Source organism: Mastomys coucha, unplaced genomic scaffold (genome assembly GCF_008632895.1).
Source record: "Mastomys coucha isolate ucsf_1 unplaced genomic scaffold, UCSF_Mcou_1 pScaffold6, whole genome shotgun sequence".
In the NCBI taxonomy this organism is placed as follows: Eukaryota; Metazoa; Chordata; class Mammalia; order Rodentia; family Muridae; genus Mastomys; species Mastomys coucha.
The window spans coordinates 45,560,312-45,584,302 of NW_022196912.1; the positions used below are offsets into that span (position 1 = coordinate 45,560,312).

General features: G+C 43.3%; 1 protein-coding gene across 17 annotated transcripts in view; it reads left to right on the forward strand.

The window, feature by feature from the left end:
- Nucleotides 1–23,991, forward strand: part of Myt1l (myelin transcription factor 1 like) — a 393,932-nt gene that overhangs the window by 296,245 nt on the left and 73,696 nt on the right. For 13 of the 17 annotated variants that reach the window (XM_031355923.1, XM_031355921.1, XM_031355929.1 and 10 more), the window contains 6 exons: nucleotides 869–1,840; nucleotides 6,377–6,511; nucleotides 10,455–10,545; nucleotides 12,142–12,249; nucleotides 15,556–15,770; nucleotides 22,248–22,498. In XM_031355923.1, coding sequence (XP_031211783.1) covers nucleotides 869–1,840; nucleotides 6,377–6,511; nucleotides 10,455–10,545; nucleotides 12,142–12,249; nucleotides 15,556–15,770; nucleotides 22,248–22,498 — 1,772 coding nt within the window. The remainder of the gene's footprint in view (nucleotides 1–868; nucleotides 1,841–6,376; nucleotides 6,512–10,454; nucleotides 10,546–12,141; nucleotides 12,250–15,555; nucleotides 15,771–22,247; nucleotides 22,499–23,991) is intronic. The other 4 variants (XM_031355931.1, XM_031355935.1, XM_031355932.1 and 1 more) reach the window with 1 other exon arrangement.

Below are 23,991 nucleotides of genomic sequence, written 5' to 3' on the forward strand. Positions count from 1 at the left end.
ATGGATTTCTGATGAAATAGAGGGTTTACGTCATGCTTAACATGAACTTCAAGAAACACTTTAAGTATTTCGAGGTTGAATACATTTTATTCAAATTTCTTCAGCTGATGAGATGGGTGAATATATTATTACCTCAGGTCAAATTAAGTGAGAGACTGTGAATGCCACAGTTAACCAGCCCTTTCTGACCCAGGGACATGTGGCCACTATTCATGCCCAACTTGTCCAGACAGAAGATAGGCAGCCTTTGAGCTCTTCCTTCCTCGTGTTACTGTGGAGCACTTTTTACTTCACTGTGGGCCTCCATTCATTGATCGGAAGCTATCACATTCAAATCTCTCAAACCAGTGTCTTCCCTGTGTGACTTCAGAAATCTGGGGTTGTCTTCCATGTTGCCTAAATATGATTGGAAGCAAGTTACTTAAAGGGGGTTACAGAGAACCTCTAGAGTTAGCAAAAAGGAAAGTTCAAGAACTTTTAGAAAGCTCGGTAATGGGATGTCGGTAACTGGTACACCAACTGTTGGCTGTGAATAAAGCCAATGCAGGTGGTAAACTAGAATATTAAAAATAAAGATGTATATTTTGCATTATGTTTATCATATTTAGTGGCTAACTTTAAGATTAACTAAAGGTGTCTCACTGCTTTAGTTTAGCTCTCCATAGATATCTCAAGTGGCCTCTTGCTCTTTAACATGATTCGTTTTCTTTGTCTACATTTTCTATCCAGCAGCAGATGTCTTGTAAGTTTCTCTTCTAGGCCAAGTAGGGTTTGACTTTCTGTGTTCTTGCTGTCCACACTATAGTAGTAAACTTCATAGTCTAGCCACCTTTCTATTTTCCTTTTTGTCTTCTCTATTTCTTTGCAGAAGACCATCAAATGAGTTGTACTCGAATAATGCAGGACACAGACAAGGATGATAACAACAATGATGAGTATGATAACTATGATGAACTGGTAGCTAAATCGCTATTAAATCTTGGCAAAATTGCTGAGGATGCAGCATACCGGGCCAGGACTGAGTCAGAAATGAACAGCAATACCTCCAATAGTCTGGAGGATGATAGTGACAAAAATGAAAACCTCGGTCGGAAAAGCGAACTGAGTCTAGACTTAGACAGTGATGTTGTTAGAGAAACAGTGGACTCCCTTAAGCTGTTAGCACAAGGACATGGTGTTGTGCTATCAGAGAACATCAGTGACAGAAGTTATGCTGAGGGGATGTCACAGCAGGACAGTAGAAATATGAACTATGTCATGCTAGGGAAGCCCATGAACAATGGACTCATGGAGAAGATGGTGGAGGAAAGTGATGAGGAAGTGTGTCTAAGTAGTCTAGAGTGCCTGAGGAACCAGTGCTTTGACCTGGCCAGGAAACTCAGCGAGACCAACCCGCAGGACAGGAGTCAGCCACCCAACATGAGTGTGCGCCAACATGTCCGGCAAGAAGATGACTTCCCTGGGAGGACACCAGACAGGAGCTACTCGGATATGATGAACCTTATGCGGCTGGAGGAACAGCTAAGTCCCAGGTCTAGAACGTTCTCCAGCTGTGCCAAGGAGGATGGGTGTCATGAGAGGGATGATGACACTACCTCAGTGAACTCAGACAGGTCTGAGGAAGTGTTTGACATGACCAAGGGCAACCTGACTCTGCTAGAGAAAGCCATTGCCTTGGAGACAGAGAGAGCCAAGGCCATGCGGGAGAAGATGGCCATGGATGCTGGGAGAAGGGATAACCTGAGATCCTATGAGGACCAGTCTCCAAGACAGCTGGCTGGGGAAGACAGAAAATCCAAATCCAGTGACAGCCATGTCAAAAAGCCATACTATGGTAAAGGTAATATTTCTACCTAACGTAAGTTGCTTCAGGCAAATGTGAGCTAAGTGAGAGATGTTGATGATAGTCTGTTAGACTGTAAATCTCTATAATGTAAAACTCTTACATCCAATGCACATTTTAAGAGTTTGTTCTAGAACTCTATCATGTGAGAATTTGTCTATAGAACAAATAAAATATCTGTCTGAGAGATACATAAAACTACTAAATGTGCTGTCATTAGAGCAGATACAGGAGATGATAGTGGAAACATTTGTGTCAGGGCTAGTGGATAGGCATACCTGTGATAGAGACCATTAAGTACCAAGCCTTGCTGTTACAAACAAACCATGATCTATCTATGCTGAATGGTGGCAAGGGTTTAGGTAACAATCAGTCAATCAGAGACGAGGCACTATCTTCATAAATTGGATTAAGTAGATGGCTTCATGATTTATAAAATTATCACCTAGTGACAGTTATTGATGAAACTGCCCCCACAGAAAATACCCAAAAGGAATTGAACAGCAACAAGATGACCGATGGTGTGAGATAAGGACAGTGACTGCACATTAATTATCCATGAAAGTTAGCTAAGGAAACCACTTGCCATGCAAGACACGGAGAGGCCACAGCTGAAGCCAATAGCAATTTCTCTAGAATATTCATCCCTTTACTAGCTCCACTGTATTAGAAAAACAATTGTGACTCTTTTTTTTTCAAATACTGTATATTATTTTTTTTAAATCTCAAAATTATCCAATATGATAGTTTAGCTGAATTTTATTTTATTTTATGAAATATATGAGCACATATTTGCATCTATCTATATATTTGGTTAGCTAACCAGATGGAACAGTGTTCACTGTAGCATCTGTACCCATCTGCAACTGGGATAGACCTTGATTCAGCTTCACATAGCAAGCATGTTAATATGGTTGAGTCCTCACAAGACTCAGAACTAAGAAAGAAACTATCTCAAAAAATGGAATGGGTAGTTCCTTAAGTACTTTCTGTATTACCATCAAAAATGTTCCATTTTCTGATTTTCATTTTATGATGTACATTTGGAATACTCAGTTTCCTTACTATGGATCTGATCAAGAGATTCAGGAATTTAGTTTGAAAATCAGTTGCTGAACAAAGTTAGAACTATAAGAAAAGCTACATCTCCCTATTGTAGCACAGGTGTGTACTCCCATCAAGGTGTGCTCACAGCTCCATGGCCTGCTTGACATTGCTATCACCAAGTCCAAGCTGGCAGGAGCCTGAGCCAGAGCTCTGGGGATTACTGATTGATGAGTGCCTGGATATGGTCTTTCCATTCACTACAGATGCAAGCACATTGCACCAGAGGAATGTATACATGGTGGAACTGCATGCCCCCCTTGAAACACTATGAAACATGGCACATGTGTTTTAAATGATAGCACTAGCATTTGAATAAGACATGATGTACTGATAATTAAAGGTTTTAGTTGGATTTTTGAGAATGAAAAATTTCAAACAATTTTAGAAAAAATCCATGCTTTCCCCTATGAGTGCTGTTGTTTACATCCTAGGCCTGTGTTTTAGGATTCTAGGTAGTAGTTTCCAGGCCAGAGCTCTGGCACTGAGAATGAAAGTGAGTAACCACGTTGGTAGAGGCAAATACGGCAGCAGACAGTTGACATCTCCACGGCTTCTCTAGTTCGCATGGTCCTCCGAGCACAGGACACTTTTTGCTTTGTTGTTATTTTGCTTTACTTTTATACAAAAATATGGAATTTGTCCTGATTGCTTCCCCTCCATGAGAAAGGGGCAGTGAATGCTAAGGTCCGTTTTTGTCATAAGAAGGGGAAGGTTAGGAACCTGAATTTTTCTCATGAGATAGAAGGCACTAGTCACCACGTGTCTAGTTTCCCAGGTTTACTTTGACCAAAGTTATTGTTTTCCATCAACATTTTCTAAGTGTCCTGGTCTCTATCTATAGTTACATTCAGAGCCAAATAGATGAAGCCAAGCAAACACACACGCACGTCCGCACATATATACACAGACACACATCAAAAAAACAAGCCACAAAAGGAGCAAAGAGATTAAAGCCGGCTTAAAAAATAGCTGAGTTTATGGGACCATATCTCACTGACATGCCTGAAGCTTCCTATCAACACACTGTGTTGTGTCTTCTCTGTTCCCTCTTTAAAGACAACTGGTGTACCTACTCTCATTCCACACATCTTAACTGAAAATACTTCATTAAAGCACTAATGTGTAACCTTTCAAAATATTAACTTAATATGAAAGGAACTCTTGCCTTCCACATAACTCCCTGCACCTCCCTCCAGGGCAGGAGGGAAATAAGCTGAATTCAGCACACTTTTTTTTTCTGTTAAGTTATTGCAAGGTTTCTGGTCCTTTTGTTTGCTTTGTGTTTTCCTGCTTGTTTGAACACTGAATTGAGATTGCAAAAGACAAGGAATCAAGGGAGAGTAATGGTGGAGGCAATGGTGGCCCCATCTCAGCAGTGAAGCAAGAGCAGACTATGCTCCTAGTCTCTATAACCTCAGAGCGTTTTGAGACATATTTTTTTAAAAAAAAAATATATAAAAGTCACTTAATTTCAAAATTGTTTCAACATCTGTGAAATCATGTTATTTGTAAGAAATAACTGGGTCCTATAAAGCAGTTACTTTATGATTAAAGTGAGTAATAATGGTTGTAAGTTGTTTTTTTTAAATCCTGTACAAGTTATTTGTATCTAGTTAAAAGTTTCTTAAATTTAGCACTTTACATTATCAGTGCTGTCCTCTGAAACTGTTACTGTGTGCTTACTATTTTATAATGACATGCATTTACTTTTATCAATATAATGAAATTACTCAAAGGGCAACGAAATGCCAGGCTTTCCTCTGTATGTTTCCTCTATGGTTTTTAGACTGAAATGCCAGGACTCACTCTTGGGTTTGTTGGTAGAGGCCAGGAGGCAAGGGTAGAGGCAGGACAGCAGCTGGCAATGCCAAGGAAATGTTTTTTCCACACCAGTGCTGGCTGTAGAGATTATAGCACCTGACAGGAACATTCTAGCATATGACATGAAAAGGAAAGTGGGGTGTCCTTCACATCAACATAACAGCATTTGTAAGATCCCAGGAGTCTTTTGTCTATTTCACATTCTCATAAGTGATATAAATAAGTCTATAAGAGTTCAAAAATTCTAAAATCAGGTCAGGTATAGTAGTTATAATCTCAGCACTTAGGAGACTGAGGCTAAAGTATTGTCATGAGTTTAAAGTCAACCTGAGTGATAGAATTGAGATCCAGGCCAATTTGGATTACAGGGGTGGCATTCAGTCTCAAAAGACCCAAACAAATAAAATTCAAACTCAAGATATTTCCTCTTATATATAAATAATTCTTAACCAAAGGTAAAGCATATATTTTCTACCAAGTACAATTGACCTAATTATTGAGATATTCATAAAAGAACTAAACTCCTAAAGGAAACTTAACCCTAGTATTTCCTGGACCAAGGCATAATGACTACTATTGGTGATCTAAGCAACTGGTTTTCAAATGCTTGTTCCAAAACAGTGTATCACAATTTATGATTTATTATTCAGGCTGAGATGACCTGACATCAGAAATACTTTCTAGAACTGTTGTAATGCATGAGGGTGAACTGTGGTTGATCTGGGTGTAGAAAAACTCTATTAGGATATCGTTACATCTCTGGCATCCAGCATTCAAGTCTGGACCAAACGTCTGCTCTGATTGGCTCTTGGCTGGCGCTGCAGAGAAGCTGGCAGCGCTCTAGATCAGCCCGACCTCCTACTTTGTGTATGCATGCACAGCATTACACGAGCCTTCCTCTGGTTCCAAGTACAGACGAAGAAATCAAAACAAATGGTTGCTCCAGCGGCTTCTGAAGCGTTTTTTGATTGCCCATCACCCTGCCAGGTGGGATCGCCACCCTTTCCGTCATTTGCTTACAGTGCCTTCTGAGAGTTCAGTTGATTTTCCAAAAATGGGCTGAATTGCTATGCTAAGAAACAGTGTTGCTTAACCACAGAGAGAAAAATATGCAGGAAAATTCTGTAGTTTATGGCATACTGAGACCAGAGCACTCCAAAGAGGGAATCAGGCGAAGGGTTTTGAGCAGCAACTTGCTCTGGTTGAATTGTATGGAAAAAAAAAATGCCGAATGAAAACAATATGGAGTTTTGTTCTCTAAGAAGGTCACTGTCTCATCACTATTTACATTGATTTCTTTGAGCAACACAGCTTATCATGTAACACACGGGAAACCAATTAATCAAGAATTAAGGTTAGAGATAGGTGCTTTTATTTTCCTTTTGGATAAAAATCAAAATTCTTTATCATTCCTGATTACCCTGTACAAGGTTGAAAATATCACCCACACCCAAAAAGATATGAAGCAAAAGCCTGATGTCCCAGCCTGTCCCTGACACCTGCATAATTTCTTTGTTTAGCAAAGGTCTCTTCAGGTTGCTGGATAACCGCATGAGTTTGCAGTTGGTAAACGTTCATTTTCTTGACACCTGTTGTCGCTTTTAGATCCCTCAAGAACAGAAAAGAGAGAGAGCAAGTGTCCAACCCCCGGGTGTGATGGAACCGGCCACGTAACTGGGCTTTACCCGCATCACCGCAGTCTGTCTGGATGCCCGCACAAAGATAGGGTCCCTCCAGAAAGTAAGTCGTGTCTCGCCGCTCCCCGGGGCGTGCAAGCACTCTGGCTCTGTCAATCATCCCTTCCCCAACCTCATCTTCATGGCACCTCAGTGCAGCTGTCACTGACCAGACTCTTCCTCAGCCTGGAGGGCACCTCAGGAAGCTTCCCCTATCTCCTGGATATTCTGGGTACCAGCTCTGAAGAGTGGCTCACCCTGAAGCTGATTCCCTGGAACAGGCTCCAAGGTCCTCTTGGGCTCTGGTCCTAGCCTCAGTTTTATTTACTCTGTTATCCCCAGCAGGTCATTTCTCTACTTGGTCTCACATATTACAAAACTGAACTAGCCAGCCTCTAAAACAACCTATCCACACTGGTCTTCTAGAAATCCCAGGAAACGGAGGCCTTGGGGTTCCTGCCCAAGTTTCTGAACTACTGCAAACTGTCCAAGCAGTGTTTAGAACAGTTTTGATACAGTCACGGCAGTCTGTCTCACATTACAGGTATACCTGCACACTAAAGATGTTAAAGGAACAGGTTTGGATCTGGTGGGGTTTTCTTTTATAACTTTCTACATCTTTCTGGTAAATAGGTTCTGAAGCTATAAAATCAATCTGTGAAAAGGGTTTCCTTTAGATTTAAAATTATATATATATATATATATATATATATATATATCCTTTTTTGTTTACATTTTTCTTGGCAAGAAATATGCCAACTGTGTAAACTCAATGAGAATCAATTGTTTGAGGCACACACTGTTAAGTTCAGGAGTGAGTTAGGTGATGGACGCCCAGGGTGAACCTACAGCATGCAGTGTTCTCCTTTAGCTTCCTGTGGGGGAGGTGGTTCATGGTATGGCTAGATAACCATCTGAATCAAAGGCATTTTGAGAAACATTCTGTTACCATGGGCATCCTTGAAATCCTTGAGGAGCAAACCTGTCAAAGGTCAAGCAGCTCTTGGAATAGGGCAACATTAGAAATAGGGAAAGCTACAGATTCTCTGGTGAAATATGTTTCATTACTATTGTGGCTCCAGGTTCTCAATGCCTACTAAAATGTTTCCTGTAACTGTCTTGAGAATGATTATGAAAAGCTGTGAAAATAAACAAGTCCAGGTGTGTCTATAATCCCGTGTGTTACATGACAGGGAGACGCATGGTTGATGACAGCGGCTTCCACATGTGAGCACTGTGGTGGGTGCTTGGCTGGCAAATGCAAGCACTGACCCATTCAATGCCATAAACTCCTTAGGGAGCACTGCCCTGTTTACCAGATGAAGAACATGGCCATCTGACTCCATCTTCTTTCTCTTTCAAGGGAAGCACACTGGCTGACAATATGTGGCTCAGTACTTTAAAGTTCATCTGAGCAGGAGTTGAACGGGTCTGAACTCAGCTGTAAATCCATGCCAATTCCCAAAGCCATCATCAATCTGAACCCTGGGCCTGGTGATACCATTTCAATTCTAACCTGCTTCTTGGCATCAGGCATGCTGCAGGTTCTCAGTATAAAATAAGGCACCAAGACTGAGAGCTAATGCTTTAGGGGAGGTTTCTTTATGGGATTTTTTTTTCCAGGGCATAGGTTTTTGCCTTCAAGATCAATCCTTCTCAATGGATAAGAATTCTCCTTGACTCTCTATTTTCACAGGAAGTGTCTAGATGTGGTTCAAGTATGGGTTTTGCTCTATTGAATTAGAAACTGAATAGGCCTCCCCTGGTCACATGCAGACCCATCTTACCAGGCAGTAAGTGTAGCTCAGGTATGATCTGGTCTTACAAACCCACTGTCTGAAGAACAGCATTTCTAAAGGCAGGCATGGTGCACTCCTATAATCCCAGAACTTGGGAAGTAGAAGCAGGAGGGTTGAGTTTGACACTAGCCTGGTCTAGATGAGACCCTGTCTCATGAAGGGTATACCCAGCATGGAGGTACAGAGGAACTCTAACTACTTTCTCATGAGTAGGTCTTTCTAATACTGTAAAATGTAAAGGTAAATAGTAAGTACAGCACTCCATAGTAGCCTTGTTTGTTTTTCTGGGCTGGCTTCCCATCCATTTCTACCCAGATGAATTCAGTAAAGGTCTCTGCCCTGTAACATACTGACTAGATGACAAAGGGCAGTTCTGTGCATAGGAAGACGCCAGCTGAGCCACACAGAGTTTCTATCACCACCCCACAATACAGACTTAAAGTGTTCTAGGTAGCATGGGAAGATACAAGAAGTAGGTCTAGTGGGTGGCATGCTGGGTAACACCTTTTGAGCACCAATAAAAACAGGAGTGAGTTGCCAGGGAAAGGCATGAAGTGGGAATGAAAGAAAGGAGCCCAAACATAGTCTTGTGTGGAAAGGTGAAGTAAAGAAGGAGATACAGGGGCAGCAACCAGGTAAAATAGCATTCTTCAAAAGTCCCAGGAATAAAGGCCATGGCTGCAGTTCAGAAGGAGCCTAGGAGGAAGGGTTAGAGGTCACTGGGCTTCCTGTTTTAATGTCTTCTATAGATGCTTCAGAGAAAGACTGGTAAAAGTAGTGAGGGGTAGCACCACAAACTGAAGAGGAGAAATGGTTTGAGACAGTTCACAGAAGCAACCTGTACACTGAGGAAGACAGACGCCACCACAGGTGTGGACTGAACATAGTTTCTGTGTCTCCCCTTAGCAGGACGCAGACACTTGAACTCTACCACACAGCTAAGTCTGAAAGGTGTTTGCTCTCTCCAGGGAAGGTTGTATAATAGAAATGTTTAGCATAAAGAGGATGAAAGGCATGTGTTAAGGTGAGAGGAGCGTGTGCCATTCTAACAGGGCAACAGGCTAGTAAGATTACAGATTTCAAAGAGATGGGCATATCTTCCTCTGAGATAGGGATTCTTCTGAAAGGGGATCTCCTAGGTCCCCTCCAGGCCCTCACAGAAAATAAGCTAAATGCTGACATTTCCACCTTAACACATATTTACTGAACTCTAGCCATATCTAAAGAAGAGGCAAGAGCTATGAAGGCTTAAGAACAAAACAGCAATAGACTTCTTTGAAGGAATTCACCAATAGTAAAGACACCAAACATGGACAGGTGCAACAGCAAAGGCATGTGGAAACTCTACCCAGGGCTCAACAAGAGCCTTTTCTCCAAGAGCCTCCTCCACAGGAGAAAAGCCATGGACGATAGTGACAGGCGTGGGCAGATGTGGCTCAGCAGACCTCACAGGACTACTTGACCATAGGCAGGCTTTGCAGGCTTTTAGGACTAGGATTTGCAGACATCTAGCTCAGATAGACAGAGCATGTGGCCTGCAGGCTCCTTTGGAGTCAGTTGTCTTGACTTCCCCAGCACCCCTAATCCCACAAGCCTCAGTAGACAGAGGATGGAGCAATAAGGACCAGCCTCCCTGGATGCCAGTAGGCAGTGTCCACGTGCCCTGGGGACCAGCTCTCTCATCTTACTTGTTAATTTCATGTGGTAAAAATGTAGAGATCTTATTATTCCTGTTCATTCTACTGAAAGCACAAAAGATACTAATTTCCTAGATAAACGTGGTTTATTTAAAAAACAATGTTTAAAGTTTGGCTCACTCACATCACACTTTCACAATCCCATGTGTTTCCAAAGCACAGGCATGTTTTTTTTAAATGCCCAGGCTATGTGCTGTTACATGGCTGATCAGCATCCAGTGCTTATCTATGGGATACACTAGGGTGGCCCTTGCTTCTGTCCCACATGGGACTATTCAGTTATGGCGCTCTCTGACCCCCATGGCTCCCTGCCAGTGCACCCTGCTTTGCATGCCTGAGTGCAGTCATACAATCTTCTTTCTCTTCCCACATATACTTCCTGGTCATGCACATCACAGACGTTTGTAGTTTGTCATAAACTAATCTAGCCTGTTGAAACAATTGCGTATTGTATTCTCACTATTTCTCTCTTTTAATGCCGGGCTATTTTTTTTGCCTCTCCTTTGTCAAGTTCTTGCCATGCATGAAAATGTTCTCAAGTGTCCCACTCCAGGCTGCACAGGGCGAGGGCATGTGAATAGCAACAGGAACTCGCACAGAAGGTAAGCCATACTCTGCTGGGGTCTATGCTAGAAGAAGCCACCCACAATCCTGCCCCATAGTAGCTCTTTACTGCTATGTTATCTCTTTCTTTCCAAAGGAGAGTGGCAGACCTCACACATTGCTCCTAGAGAGTTGGTCATAGCACGTACAGGAATGTCAAAGGCTCAGTTGCCCATTTTTGAAGACTTTATTTCTTCAGTCATGTTGCCTCCTCTAGTATAATAGAGCACTGTTCCCTCACAAAGTCACCTACCTACTCGGTACCATGTCTAAGATGGAACCCACAGCCACTTACAGTGAAAGTGACCAGAAGGAATCCAGCAAGGTTCTCTAACCTTCCCTCACGGGAGAGGCTGTCTGTCACTTACCATGCAGGGTTATGAACTATAACCCAGCAGGGCTGATACAGATGACTAACTTGGATGCTCTTGAATTTGATGAATCCCCTGGCCATCAGCATCAACATCATTAAAATATGAGCAGATGTCCAAAGGCATATGGTAGGGGTACACCAGTGAGGACGCTGCTCCAGGTCAATGGCTTTAACTGGACTACTGCTGAAAATAGACATCATCGGAATTGTACCCTTGATGGTGTTCCAGCTTTCTCCCCCGTCCTCTTCAGACATTCTAAGAGTCACCAAGTTCCTCTGAAAATCCAGCTGATATCAGATCACTTCTTTTGCAGTAGTAAAATGTAACTCTGTTAAGATCTGTCTTGCCATGGCTTAGGTTTCTTCTTAAGTGGGGGAAGGAAGCTGTAAAATCTCTCTTAATTTTTGTCTCACTGGTTAGTCACAACAAGCAGCTCATTTACTGGTGTTAAGTTTATAATAAAACAGACCACAGCTCTATGCCCTGCAGAGCCTCTCTGGTTCTGAGTCTGCAGAAGCCTGCAGCGACGCAGGAGACCCCTGCTGAGTACTGTGCAGAGCCTGCAGTGTCAGTTCCTTTTTCTGCCATCAGCACATGTGTGCACATGGATGGACACCCACATGGATCTAGAACACATGGAGGCAAGCATGCAGATACTATGACTTCCTGTGGAAGTAGCTCAAAGAGGCCTCACTGTTCCCTCTGCCACACTGACCCAGCTGAACTAGTTAGAATAAGCCTCTGACTGAAGCCCTTGGGGGTGTTCCTGCTGCTCCTCCCTTTCTTTTCCCTTCCTTTGGTAAGCTGAAGTCAGAATCCCTGAAGCCTTGTAAATGGATACCTCAGGCATCAGCTCAGAGTGCCACCTTCTGGTATAGCCAACTAACTGCCACTCTTGAGTCTGTCAAAAACTCCTTCCCTAGCTGCCACTGCCTGGCCTGCAGAAATGGCCACCGCTCCAGAATTTCGGCCTGAAATTTTAACCAGCTTGTGTTGTGTTTGCTTCCTGGAATTTGGTGTGCTCATTGGACAGGCTTGGTGCTGTCATAAGAGCTCCAGAGCCCAAAAAAATATACAGTACCAGGCAGGCTGGGAAATTCTCCTAGCTCCATCTACCTCAGGGTCATCTTAGCTGGATGAAGGATAGAACATGGTGGGTGTTATCAGTATCTGGCAAGCCATTTGAGACCATTCAATTAAATCTATCTTCTGTCATTGTAGCCTCTCTGGATGCCCTATTGCTGCTGCAGAAAAACTGGCAAAGGCCCAAGAGAAACACCAGAGCTGTGACGTTTCCAAATCCAACCAGGCCTCTGACCGAGTCCTCAGGTACTCAACAGTGGGTCATCAATGGATTTCCTCAGAATCTATCTATCCTGACACAGAGCAGAAAGAATGGTTGGACCCACTCTGTGGAGTAGATGTGCTCTTGGCAGAGGGAAGACATGCCAGAGTAGAAACTGAGGCCTGTGCCCTCCATCATGACAGATTATCTAGAAGCCTGGCCGTCAGTATAACTATCAGGTCTCCAGTGGCTCAGTGTGACTTCAGCAGTGAGAGAACTGGATGTAGTTATGTGATTTGTAGTCCTGATAATTCATAATTCTATGAATGCTAAATAAAATAGAAGTTTTAGAAATTAGTAATGCTAAGTAGCCCGGTATAATTTTCTCCCAGTTTGGAGCAAAGTATAGCACCTGTTGATTGGTGGCACTGGTCTTTTTGAAAATGCAGGAATGATGAATGCCACATTCCCTGTGCTGGGAAGTTTTCTGTGTGAGAAGCCATCAAAGCTGTCATCACCCCTTATCCTCACACACCCTGAGACGTGGGTGGAAGTAGGTGGCATCACTGCCATTTGACAGGCAAGACAGATCACAAGGGCTCATGACTACCTGACTTAGCACTGCAGGTTAAAGTGGGAAAGTCCCGAGAAGCAAGACTGAACCCCGTTTTCCAAAATCAGGAAGATGATTATCGGTAGAGGAAGACATCTACATTCCTCAAAGACATCACACATATCTCATGAAATCTGTGACAGTTTGTGTACTTCTGCTTTCTTATTCACATCTCGTGACAGTGTGTCCCTATACAAAGGCTATCCCGCTAGTGTTCTAATCTGAATATGCCCAGTTACATGCATGTCATACCACAGCCATAACTCTGTGCTAGCTCAGAGGCATGCAGGCTGTCTCTAAAAAGTAATGATGAATAGTTTCCCATAGATAGAGCATTTGGCTTCTACTAAAGATTTTGGGGGATAAGTTACTTAGAGAAAATCACTAGGCAAGAGATAGGAACATCTTGGTCCTCATTTAGTATTTCATAGTTTTTTTTGCAGTAGAATTAAAGTTCCTTTCTCCTTTGATAAAAAGTTAAAACGTTTATAGAAAATTTAAAATATTTAAACAAAAATAAGAAACTAAATATAGCTATACTCCCTCTATTCCTCTCTGACTTTTGCTATTCTCTGCATTATGATGAGAGCCTAGGTGAACCTCCTGTCTCTCGGTTTCCTATTTACTGTCACAATCACTTTGCAGACATGACTAAATTCTAAACACACTGTCCAACTTCTTCCCCACCTCTCAGTCCACTAATCATTGGGGGATCCCCGCAAATTCCCAAGGCTGTTTAAGGAAGTAGAGTCCTTAGCCAAAGGAAATGTGGGAAATTGTGAAAGGAAATAGCTCAGCAACATACCATTCTTATTCTAATACCACACCGAAAAAGCTGCTTTTAAAATGTAAGCAACGAAAAGAAACGGCAAGTGCCGTGTGAAATCACGGGCAAATGATATCACATCACTTATTTGTTTGTTTGTTTTTCCGAGACAGAGTCTCTCTGTGTAGCCCTGGCTGTCCTGGAACTCACTCTGTAGACCAGGCTGGCCTGGAACACAGAAATCTGCCTGCCTCTGCCTACCAAGCGCTGGGATTAAAGGCGTGCGCCACCACTGCCTGGCCATAATATCACTTTTTTAAATTCTAAAAAAATTATACCAAAATTTCAACAGTTTTAAATCTGAAAGAATTCTGGGTTATTATCTCTTTTAGCAGTTTTTATTTTATTTTTCTAAATATATTTCCAATGAACGGGAGAGACTGTGGAAGTCAGACAAGCACACGCAGGCCGAGCCTCAGGGACACCACCCTGGTCCCAGAGAGAATGCCCTTTGTACTCTGGCCTCCCACAGACCCTCACAGCGGTGGCCGCACCAGCCCACCCAACAGCTGCCATTTTACACACCGGAAAGCCAGGAAGTGAATGCCCAGTGAAGTGTGCGCGGAGTATTTCGGGCTGAGGACAGGCCATGTTTCGGGCTGACGAGCCTTGTCTCCTGCTTGCTGAGTTTCCAGCAGGAACGGCAGTGTTTCCGGTGGACGTACAGGTAGTACATCCGGCTGAGAAACAGGCTGTATTTCCAGCTAAGGAGGGGCAGTGTTTCCGGCCGAGGACAGGGAGTCTATCCTGCCGAGGCATAGGGAGTGTATACCGCAGAGGTACAGGCTGGCGGCGGTGATTCAGAATGATGAACCGGCAGTATTTCCCAGTGAGGTACGGGCAGGATTTCCAGGTTTGGTTCACTGAGCAAGAAAAAAGTTGTCATCGGTGATTGGCCTTTGTAATTAGACCGTGAACCAACACTGTTTTTGTTTTTTGTTTTTTTATTTTGTTTTTTTCCCCTGCCGTAACACCCATTTTTCTTGAGGTCTTATTGTTTTGAAAAAAATTGGCATAAATCAGAAATAGAAAGATCAATAAACCATCCTGAAATTAAGGGCACTTTTACAATAGATATGCTGTTCAAAAAATGGTGGCGATATGGGGATACCTGCCCGCAAGTCCTTTTTAACAATATTTTACCTTAGAAGAAGTTTAAGACTTGAGACTGAGACATGCAAAAACCTATCTGTATCTATTATACCGAACAGAAATTGGTTAAAGAGTATAAGGGGACTATTTGTTCAACTTCTTTTGTGTTTTAGGTGATTTCTACTTATGAAATAGACACAGGACATCAGTAAAGGAATAAGAATCAAAACCTCCTTCATTTAAATATTTTATCCCAAAGTCTAAGATAAAGGACTGCTAGATAAAGGACATTGAAGGAACATGAATATTTATTTGATCATAGGTGTTCTACAATTCTATTTTAATGCCCAACTAGATAAATTCTGATCTAGTTTTGTCCCATTCTATGTTCCTATGTGCATCTATTTCTTATTTTTAAGAGTCCATGTCATTTGTGTGATTCCTCTAGATTTTGTAAACTCCACAAATGCAATGCCTGTATATCGGATCCTTCCTCAACCTCCTGTGTCATATTTTACCACCATTCTTTCTGAAAGTGAGAGAAAATGATAAAATGCATTTAAGTATTTTCTTTTTATTTCCAGTATTGACTTTTAGTCAGATACTTTATTTGGGATATATAATTAAATCAGCCTGTCTTTTTCCCCCCCTTTATGTGGGGAGTGGGGGTGGGGGAGAACTAGGACTAAAGTCTAATCCATGAAAGGTCCCAAAGCCTTGATAGATGAAAAAAATCATATGTACTCTGATAAACGTGAATCATGTTGCGTGAACAGCCATGAGGAAGCAAGCTGATGTTTGTTGTCTGTTTATTTTCAGGCCAATGTGCTTTGTCAAACAGCTTGAGATTCCTCAGTATGGCTACAGAAACAATGTTCCCACAACCACACCACGCTCCAACCTGGCCAAGGAGCTTGAGAAATATTCCAAGACTTCGTTTGAGTACAACAGTTACGACAACCATACTTATGGCAAAAGAGCCATAGCTCCCAAGGTGCAAACCAGGGACATATCCCCCAAAGGATATGATGATGGTAGGAGGTGCACACTCTTATACATGAGAGACACATTGCCATTGATGATGTTGTTGTTATATGTATCCATGTCCTGCAGATCAGCCACTAGTCGTGCTCACCCAGTGGGTGTCACAGGCATGGCGCACACGGCAGAGTCCTGTGCTACATGTCCCAGGCCCAGGAGGGGAAGGTGGAGACACCTGTGGGCAGGAGGGGCACTGTTTCTGCAATGACTCCAAGGCATTGGCCTCTGGATATTTACAGGATATAGCAAACAAGACCCTGGGCCCTCCGTCTTTTGGGGTGTGGCTGAGCCCGTACCCTTGTCAAATGAGCCTTTTAAAAGGCAAATACCCAAGACAAGTTTCACTGGAAGGAACAGGTTGAACTATTTTGAGAAGTTCCACATTGGTAATATATCTTCAAGGGTACATAGTAGAAACTTTTGAGGGCCTTGTTCAAGTGTTATGCACAGGCTGCACCCTAGACTAATTAAGGTGGATCCCTGGAGATCCTCTGTGTACTAGAAGTATGTCTTAAAAGCTACACCGGACTCTTGATTCAGCCAGCCCTTTGAGCAAACCAAGCTTGAGCTCCTTCTCTATCTGGATATCAGGAAGGCCAGCTTCAGTGTGGGACATTTGACCCTGAGCCTTGGGGTCCCTGCCTTCTTAGAACTAATGTGCAGTTAACTTACAAGTCATCTGAGGATGTCAGAGTCGGGTTGGACACTTTCCTGTACATGGAAGAAGAGGGGATTTTAAAGATTTTTAAAGATTTTAAAGAGCGATTTTTAGGGCCCCTCTCTGAAAAAGATACTTAAAATCACACACATCCATGGACAGAATTTAAAAGAAATGTCTGGAGATTCAAAAACATTGTAACAATCCAACATAAGCTGCTGTATATTTTTTTTAAGGTGTGTTTTTCTTATAGAGATACTAAGTAATTTGTTTTGTGAATGAAATTTAATATTTCATTGACATTTCACATATTGATTGTCTATGTGTGTCATCAGCTCTTTAATATTCAGACAAATAGATACACATAGAACAAACGTAAGACCTCAGGTATCATGGAACTAAGTATTTTGGGTTTCTGTTTGGTAATAATTGCCTGCTAGTTTCAAGTCTCAAAATGTGTTCACTCAGTTGCAAATGAAGGACCAAAAGGAAATTATCTTCACACAGATGTAAACTCAAGTTGATACTTTCCAATCCATTGACAGTGCATGATGATTCAGTTAATCTCTTCACTAGATGTTCTCTTTCACATTCCTATCCCAAGGCTGTGGTCCAGGACACTGTTCTCTCAAGCAATTTGATGAGGCTTTCTCTTCTTACCTTACTGACTTTCTCCTGGGTACATACGGAGAGTCATGGCTTTGTCTTAGAGCTACATACCTTTTCCTGGGCTGCAAGTGGAGATGTTTGGGCTATCTCAGCCTTATGAGCTACAGGGTCCTCCTGGACCAAAGGAACTTCTAGTGTACTCACTTCCTTGAGAATAGAGGGGGACTGTCCCTGCTTAAGGCTACTGTGGTGATCAATGGTAATAAGATGGTCTGTGGGTGCTTTTTTTCCACCATAAAGGAAGGAGTGAGTATATTTATTGGTTCTGATTCTCTCAAGCCCGGAAAGATAACTGTCTTGAAAGCTTGGGGTGTGAACATGGGATAAGTTATGCTTTCCATTGGTCCACCAGAAAAGACAAGTCTATTGAGCATACTCAGTTAAATCACAGTATTAGATTCTCAGGAAATCAAGAACAAAAGGAATAGCAGCCTTCCACTACAACTTTCTGAGGGGGTTAATCAAAGCTCTAGTTCTCTCCTGTGGTCTCTGCTGGCAGAGTTACTTCTAAAAAAGGCCCACCTTGGACAAAAGTGCTGAATCATAAGACTTTATAGGAGACCCCCACCTAGGGAAGTCACCCCTGTGCCTGGGTACAGAAGGTAGATTCCAGTATGTTGACTATGGCAGCAGCCCCCTGTTTGCCCCAGACTTCTTTCAGGCACAAAAAGAATGGACCTCCAGCTCTTAGAAAAATAAGAGAATCTGGCCTGACAATAGAATTTATAGCTCATAGGGACTGGGAACACTGACTGGAAGTGCAGAGTGATGTAGCTAAGCCATAGGGCCTGCATATCAGCTCTTCAATTGACTACCAAGCCTCCCCTGCAGCCTCCCATCAGCCCTCTGCTTCTCCCAGTGGTTGTTATCTGTCAGTCTCTAGGCTACTTGGTCTGTCCTCCTTGGCAGAAGGGTTCAGAGGTGAGATGAAACAAAAGTGTGTTACATGCATGCTTGCATAGGGAAGCATGGTTCATTCTGTCTGAAGGACTGGATGAGTCCCACCAAATGGCAAATTGTTTACTTTGTTGCAGGGTTGGAGTAGACCTGGTGTTCAGGGCTGCCTTTAGATTTGGGAATGTACAGGTGATCTAGGGAGGCCAGAAAGAAAAGCAAGGTTCAACCATAGGGGCTGAAAGAACAGCCTCCTCGTGTTGTCTGTCACAGTGAATTTGGACACCTCAGATAGGAAGGAGATGACATGGGAAGGAAGGACAAGGGACAGCTCAGTCCATGAGTGAAAAGTTATCAGCTCTCTACCCTATGTCACAGGCAACTAAGAATGGCTCTTGTGTCTTTAAATGTTAACGAGAAAATGAAAGGAGGGGTATCTCATGACATGGGAAATTCTATGAAATTTTAAAATCCATTGCTGTGGTTATGAGTGCTGTGGTCACTCCATCTCTCTTGTGGTCTAGACCAATGTCTAGGTCAATAACACGTCCCACAACTTAAAATAATGCCTGCTTAGACCCTGCTCCCCTCCAATGCTTGCCACCAAGTCATTTGCAGGACAAATTGCTAGTCTTGGGTGCTGCATCCCTGGGCACAGCTCACCACTTAGGTTTGCTGCTGCCTTCCATCCCATTACAGCAGCTACCCATGTCCTTGCAAACACACTATCTGCCTTCAGGGCAGCTCTGTGCCCTGTCACTGGTCTGTGTACCTAGGAGTATACCAGTATGTTAGCTGTCAGTGGACAAAGTGCCTACTCCTCAGAGTCTCTAGACATTGTCATGGAGGGTGGGCCAGGAAGGCAGTGGCCATGCAAAAGGGATTCTGACAGAGGTAGTAATCAGGCCCTATGAAGGTCTGGTCCCCCAGCATATGCAGACAAACTCTGTTTTCCATGGAGGATTCTGAATCTTCATCTCTGCCTGCTTATAATACACAACAAAGAAGTTAAGGGCCAAGGGACTTAGCCCTTCTTTTGAGCGCACCCACCTTAGTGAACAGTGTCCCCTGTATTCCTTTCTATCTGGTTCTCATGGAAATTGCTGAGTGTATGGTCATGTGACTATTCCCTGAAGGAAAATTAAAAAATGAAAGAAACAGACATCCTCAAAGGATTGTGAGAATTTCCACAAGTAGGATGCTAAGGAGGTTCTAGCTGCAGGTTTTGTGTTGGTTTTGCTATTAGGTTTTCAGTCTTTGAAGGCAGCCATGTTTATTTAGCCTTGGGGTTTTGTAATGATATTCTGTGTTCTTCAGCTAGGGACAGAATGCAGTCTGAAGGTAGCAATCAGTGTGGCTGCCTGGCTATCAAGCACTGGCGGCCTCTGGGAGAGAAGCCTTCACATTCTCTTCCCATCATCTGCTGGTACCTAGAATACATAGTTTCATCTGAAATAGACCATTTTGCTAAGGAAACAGAAAGTGTAATAAGCCACTCTTATTCTGATCAGACATGGGGGAAGACAATAACTGGGCATCCCAGGCAAATACCTTCAATGTGCAGTACTTTTGGCCTCAGCACCAATGAGTGAACACCATGCTGTGGTGGCCTTAGTGACTCAGACCCACAGTCCTGTGGACATCAAGCAGTATTAGCAGGGTGAAAGACATCATTTACTTGAACTAATTGAAGTACAGTCGGTGTTAATTTTATTTCACATAGAACAAAAATTATTATGTAGACTCAGTAAAAGGAGGAATGTAGATGTGAATATGAATGACCCTAGCTGTATGAGTGATGGAAATGGACAGGTGCATGTAGAAGTTGCTAACAATTCAGGCACCTGCTAGCCTTCTGCACTGCCCACTTCTCAGAATGCAGGCATCATCTCCATGACTTAAACTACTGGGAAAAGTGCATGCTGCTCCATATTTACACTCACAACTTCAAGATAATGGAAAGTGATCAAAGTAAGATAAGAGAAAGGCAATCACTTTAAAATTTTAGTTTAGTGAGTTGTTTTCAACAGATGTAGTGTTTTTGAGCAAATAAAATGCTGGGGAAGAACAGGCCACTTTCTTCCGGCTGCCTGCCCTGAACAGCCCCAGTGTCTGCATCTGTGTGGCAGGCATATAGCAACATCCCCAGGGAGGTAGGAAGCTAGAGACCTGGTATACTTGGCCTGAGAAGCAATTGGCATGAGACAGGGTGTTGCAGGACATAGCTAAAATCCCAGAGACACCTGCCAGTTCTCCCCTAACTCTGTGCCCACATACCTAAGGATGGACGCTACACATCACTAAGTGGAAATATCTGCCTGCTCTGACACAGTCCTACATATGAGACCCTGTCTCAAAACAACAAAAAAACAAACAAAAAAGAAGTGATTTTTTTTTTCCTGAACCACTAGCTTGCCATGCCCATTTAGAAAGAAAAGAAAACCTTGTTGAAATGAGGAGGTAAATGCTGATAGCACCAGCATTTTGACTTGGTAGGTAGATGCAGGAGGCTCTTTAATTCTAGAGCAGCCTATACTATATGGTGAGCTCTATCTCAAAGACAACCTCATATGTGTTATTGAGTTTTTCTACTGATATTATGCTCTTATTTTTTATCAAAAAACAAAACAAAACAAAAACAAAAACGTAATGATGCAGAGTCATTGACTTGAGACTACATCCACAACATTACAAAGCATTGCAAATGTGGTCCATGTGCAGGTCTCTGCCTGGTCCCCTGTACTGTTCTCAGTCACTCAGAGGCTCACACATGCAGTTCTATAATCATGCTAATGGAATTTACAAGAGAGAGAGAAGAGAGCAAGCAGGTGGCCACTGACCCCTCATCCTACCCAGTGCAGGAGTTGCCCCCGTGCTACTCAGGTTAATCAATTAACTAACACTGTAGAATTAACAGTGTGTCCAACTGGCTTCTTGTCCTACACGAGCTGTGTTGAAACTGTCTGTGGTTTCTTAGAAGATATCTGAATGAAACAAACAGTTGCTTGTGCATTTTGTTTCCAAGTGTAATGGCTGAAATTAGAATGATGTGGTCACTTTTGCCCCAGGATCTGATAATCATGGCCTTATCTAAAGTAACCTGAGTTTTATTAAAATGTTTTCCCAATACCGTATCTTCCCCAAGTCTTAAGCAGGCAGCATTTAATCCAAACTCACATTACCAGTGAGGGTCATTTCACTCTTTAGTGTCTGAAGATAATTTTGTAGTATGGATGGCAAAGCCTGTGTTAGTCATGTGAGTTTTATGGTTCATTTTGTTTATTTCTTCCTCTTTGGAGAACAACTGCCAAAATCACGCTCTATGTACAGAGCAGGTAAAGACCCTCAGGTCATAAGCCAGAAGCAGTGGCTAGCCATAAGGCCCCTCCCCTCAGTGCCTCTCTGTCCCCTTAGCAGTTCTCTGTAGATAATTCCTCACTCTGAGGGGGCTGGGCAGGGCGTCTCTGTGTGGAATATCTGGCCTTGGTACAAATAAATATTCTGCGAGCTCAACTAGCTGTGCTTCTGTGTTAGTGTAAAGGACCCATCCTAATAAATCAACCATGAAGGAGAGGCAGTGAAGCAGCTTGGAAATTAACCCTTACTCCCAAATACCTGCTGGTTGTATATGAGGGTGCTGGCATGAATGCATGCTAATCAAGGCACCTGCAAAGAAAGACGCCCTGCAGGCAAATGGAGAGCTGATACAGGTGTCCTCTGGTCTCTGTCCTCAGCACAGGCCAAGCTTATCCTTCCCTCAAACTTCAGATGCCTGTATAACAATGAGAGGACAGAGGTGTTTGGCTCACAATAGTTGGTATGCCTGCACTGCCAGAAACTTACTTTACAAAACCTGTCATCCTCATTGCCTCAGTGGTGTTGGTTCTTGGAGATCCCGAGAACCTGGGTCAACAACACAGGCAACACTGAACCCCAGTTGGTATCCCCAGCCACACATGGCGAGAAAGAGTGGTCAACCTCTTGATGTCCCAGTTGCCAAGTCCTGTCCTACCCATGTGGCTAGATGCTGCAGCAGACATGAGTAGCCTGTCAAAACAAGGGTGATCCTCTCCCAAGGTCATCCTAATAATCTGTTCATTCAAGCATGCCCAGTGTAGAAGGGGCCAGAATCTGGGCTCTTCATGAATAACCCCCATTTCTGTGTGTCTAAAGACAGGTGGGTCAGGACCAATTATGTATCCAGCATCCTGGGTGCAGGGCCTAACCACACTGTCCTCTGTCTCTGCAGCCAAGCGGTACTGCAAGAATGCCAGCCCCAGCAGCAGCACCACCAGCAGCTATGCACCCAGCAGCAGCAGCAACCTCAGCTGTGGTGGTGGCAGCAGCGCCAGTAGCACCTGTAGCAAGAGCAGCTTTGACTACACACACGACATGGAGGCCGCGCACATGGCAGCCACAGCCATTCTCAACCTGTCCACACGATGCCGTGAAATGCCACAGAACCTGTCCACCAAGCCACAGGACCTGTGTACTGCCAGGGTATGCCCAGGGCCCCAGCCGTGAGCCAGGGGAGCTGGCTATGAGTTTGTTCACTGCCGGCCCTACAGCCTTGTGCCTCAGAACAAAGGGCAGTTGCTTTGGTTCCCCTCCAACCCTAACTTGTGCCTGGGACATCAGCACAGCTATCATCTGTGACCTTTATGGTGTCTCAGTTGAATAGTACACAAAACCAAAAAAGGGTACAGCTTGGCATGTAAACAATAGACGGTTTGGTGGCAGCATTATTAGGTAAATGTGAAGCCGCTCCTTCACCACATGCCTACTAGGTAACACACGTCAGGGAAGCAAAGAAGTCACATCTGATTGCACTTTGATAGTCTGCTCTCAGCCAAAACTGTTAACTCGGAGTACCCTTGCTGCTAGAAGAGACAGCGGCATTCAGGGAAGATGGTTATTGTTATTGTTTTTGTTTTTTTTTTTTCACTTGTTAAAAGAAATTGCATTTATCATTATTATTTTTTATTTTGAGATTATAAAATACACCTAGACTCATTTCTCCTTTTAAGCTATTGCTTGTATACATGTATGAATGTGTAGAGAAGCAGGTGTGCCATGGTTCATGTATTGAGGTCCAAGGATAACCAGCAGAGGTTCTCTCCTTCCACCATATGGGCACTCTGCCCACCGCAGTGCTGCTGGCACCCAGAACAGAAGAGCAAGCCTTTAAGATGGGCAGGGAAGAGACTGAGTTGGCTCTCCAGGGCTCTAGGCAGGAAGCAGTGTGTCAATAAGTGCAACCTGTGCACTGACCACCTGCCCTCTGTGTATCTGGAGGATCTGGGTGCTGGCAGTAGTTGTCATAAATCATTGTGATGTATGAGATCAAAGGAAGACTGGCCACCTTATGCTTTCATTCCTTTGATGGTTTTACTCTACAGTAGTGGAATAGTGTCTGGGGACATGCCCTCTTCATGGGCTTCTGGGCTACTGAAGGCACGTACAGAAGCCATTCCTCTGTAAGAAGAAAGACATCTCTACCAGAGTTGTTTGGTTTTTTTTTTTCTTTTTTAAGAATAATACTAGGATTAGGATAATGACTCCAGTATGTTATGGTCTAAATTAGTATCAAAGCTTAGAATCTGGGCTTCTTTGATAGTTCTGTCACAGCAACACTGAAAAATATATGAAGGATGCAGCTAGAAGGAAGGACCCTTGTCCCATGTGCCCTTTACCTTCCCAACCAAAGGGACAGGTGTCTAGACATCAGAGGCCACAGTGTCACTCAAGCTAGAAGTCACATTTTTCCTTGAGAATGTGAACTCTCCTGAGAAAATGGAGGTTTGCTTATTCCCTGCTATCTAAATGCCTTCACCCCTCTGCCAGCAAAACCCACTGGCAAGCTTGGCCTGTTTCAAGGCATGCATGCATTCATGTATGTGTGTGTGTGTGTGTGTGTGTGTGTGTGTGTGTATGTGTGTGTATGTGTGGTCTTACTTTTTATTTTTTACCCATTTGACACAGTATCAGATATG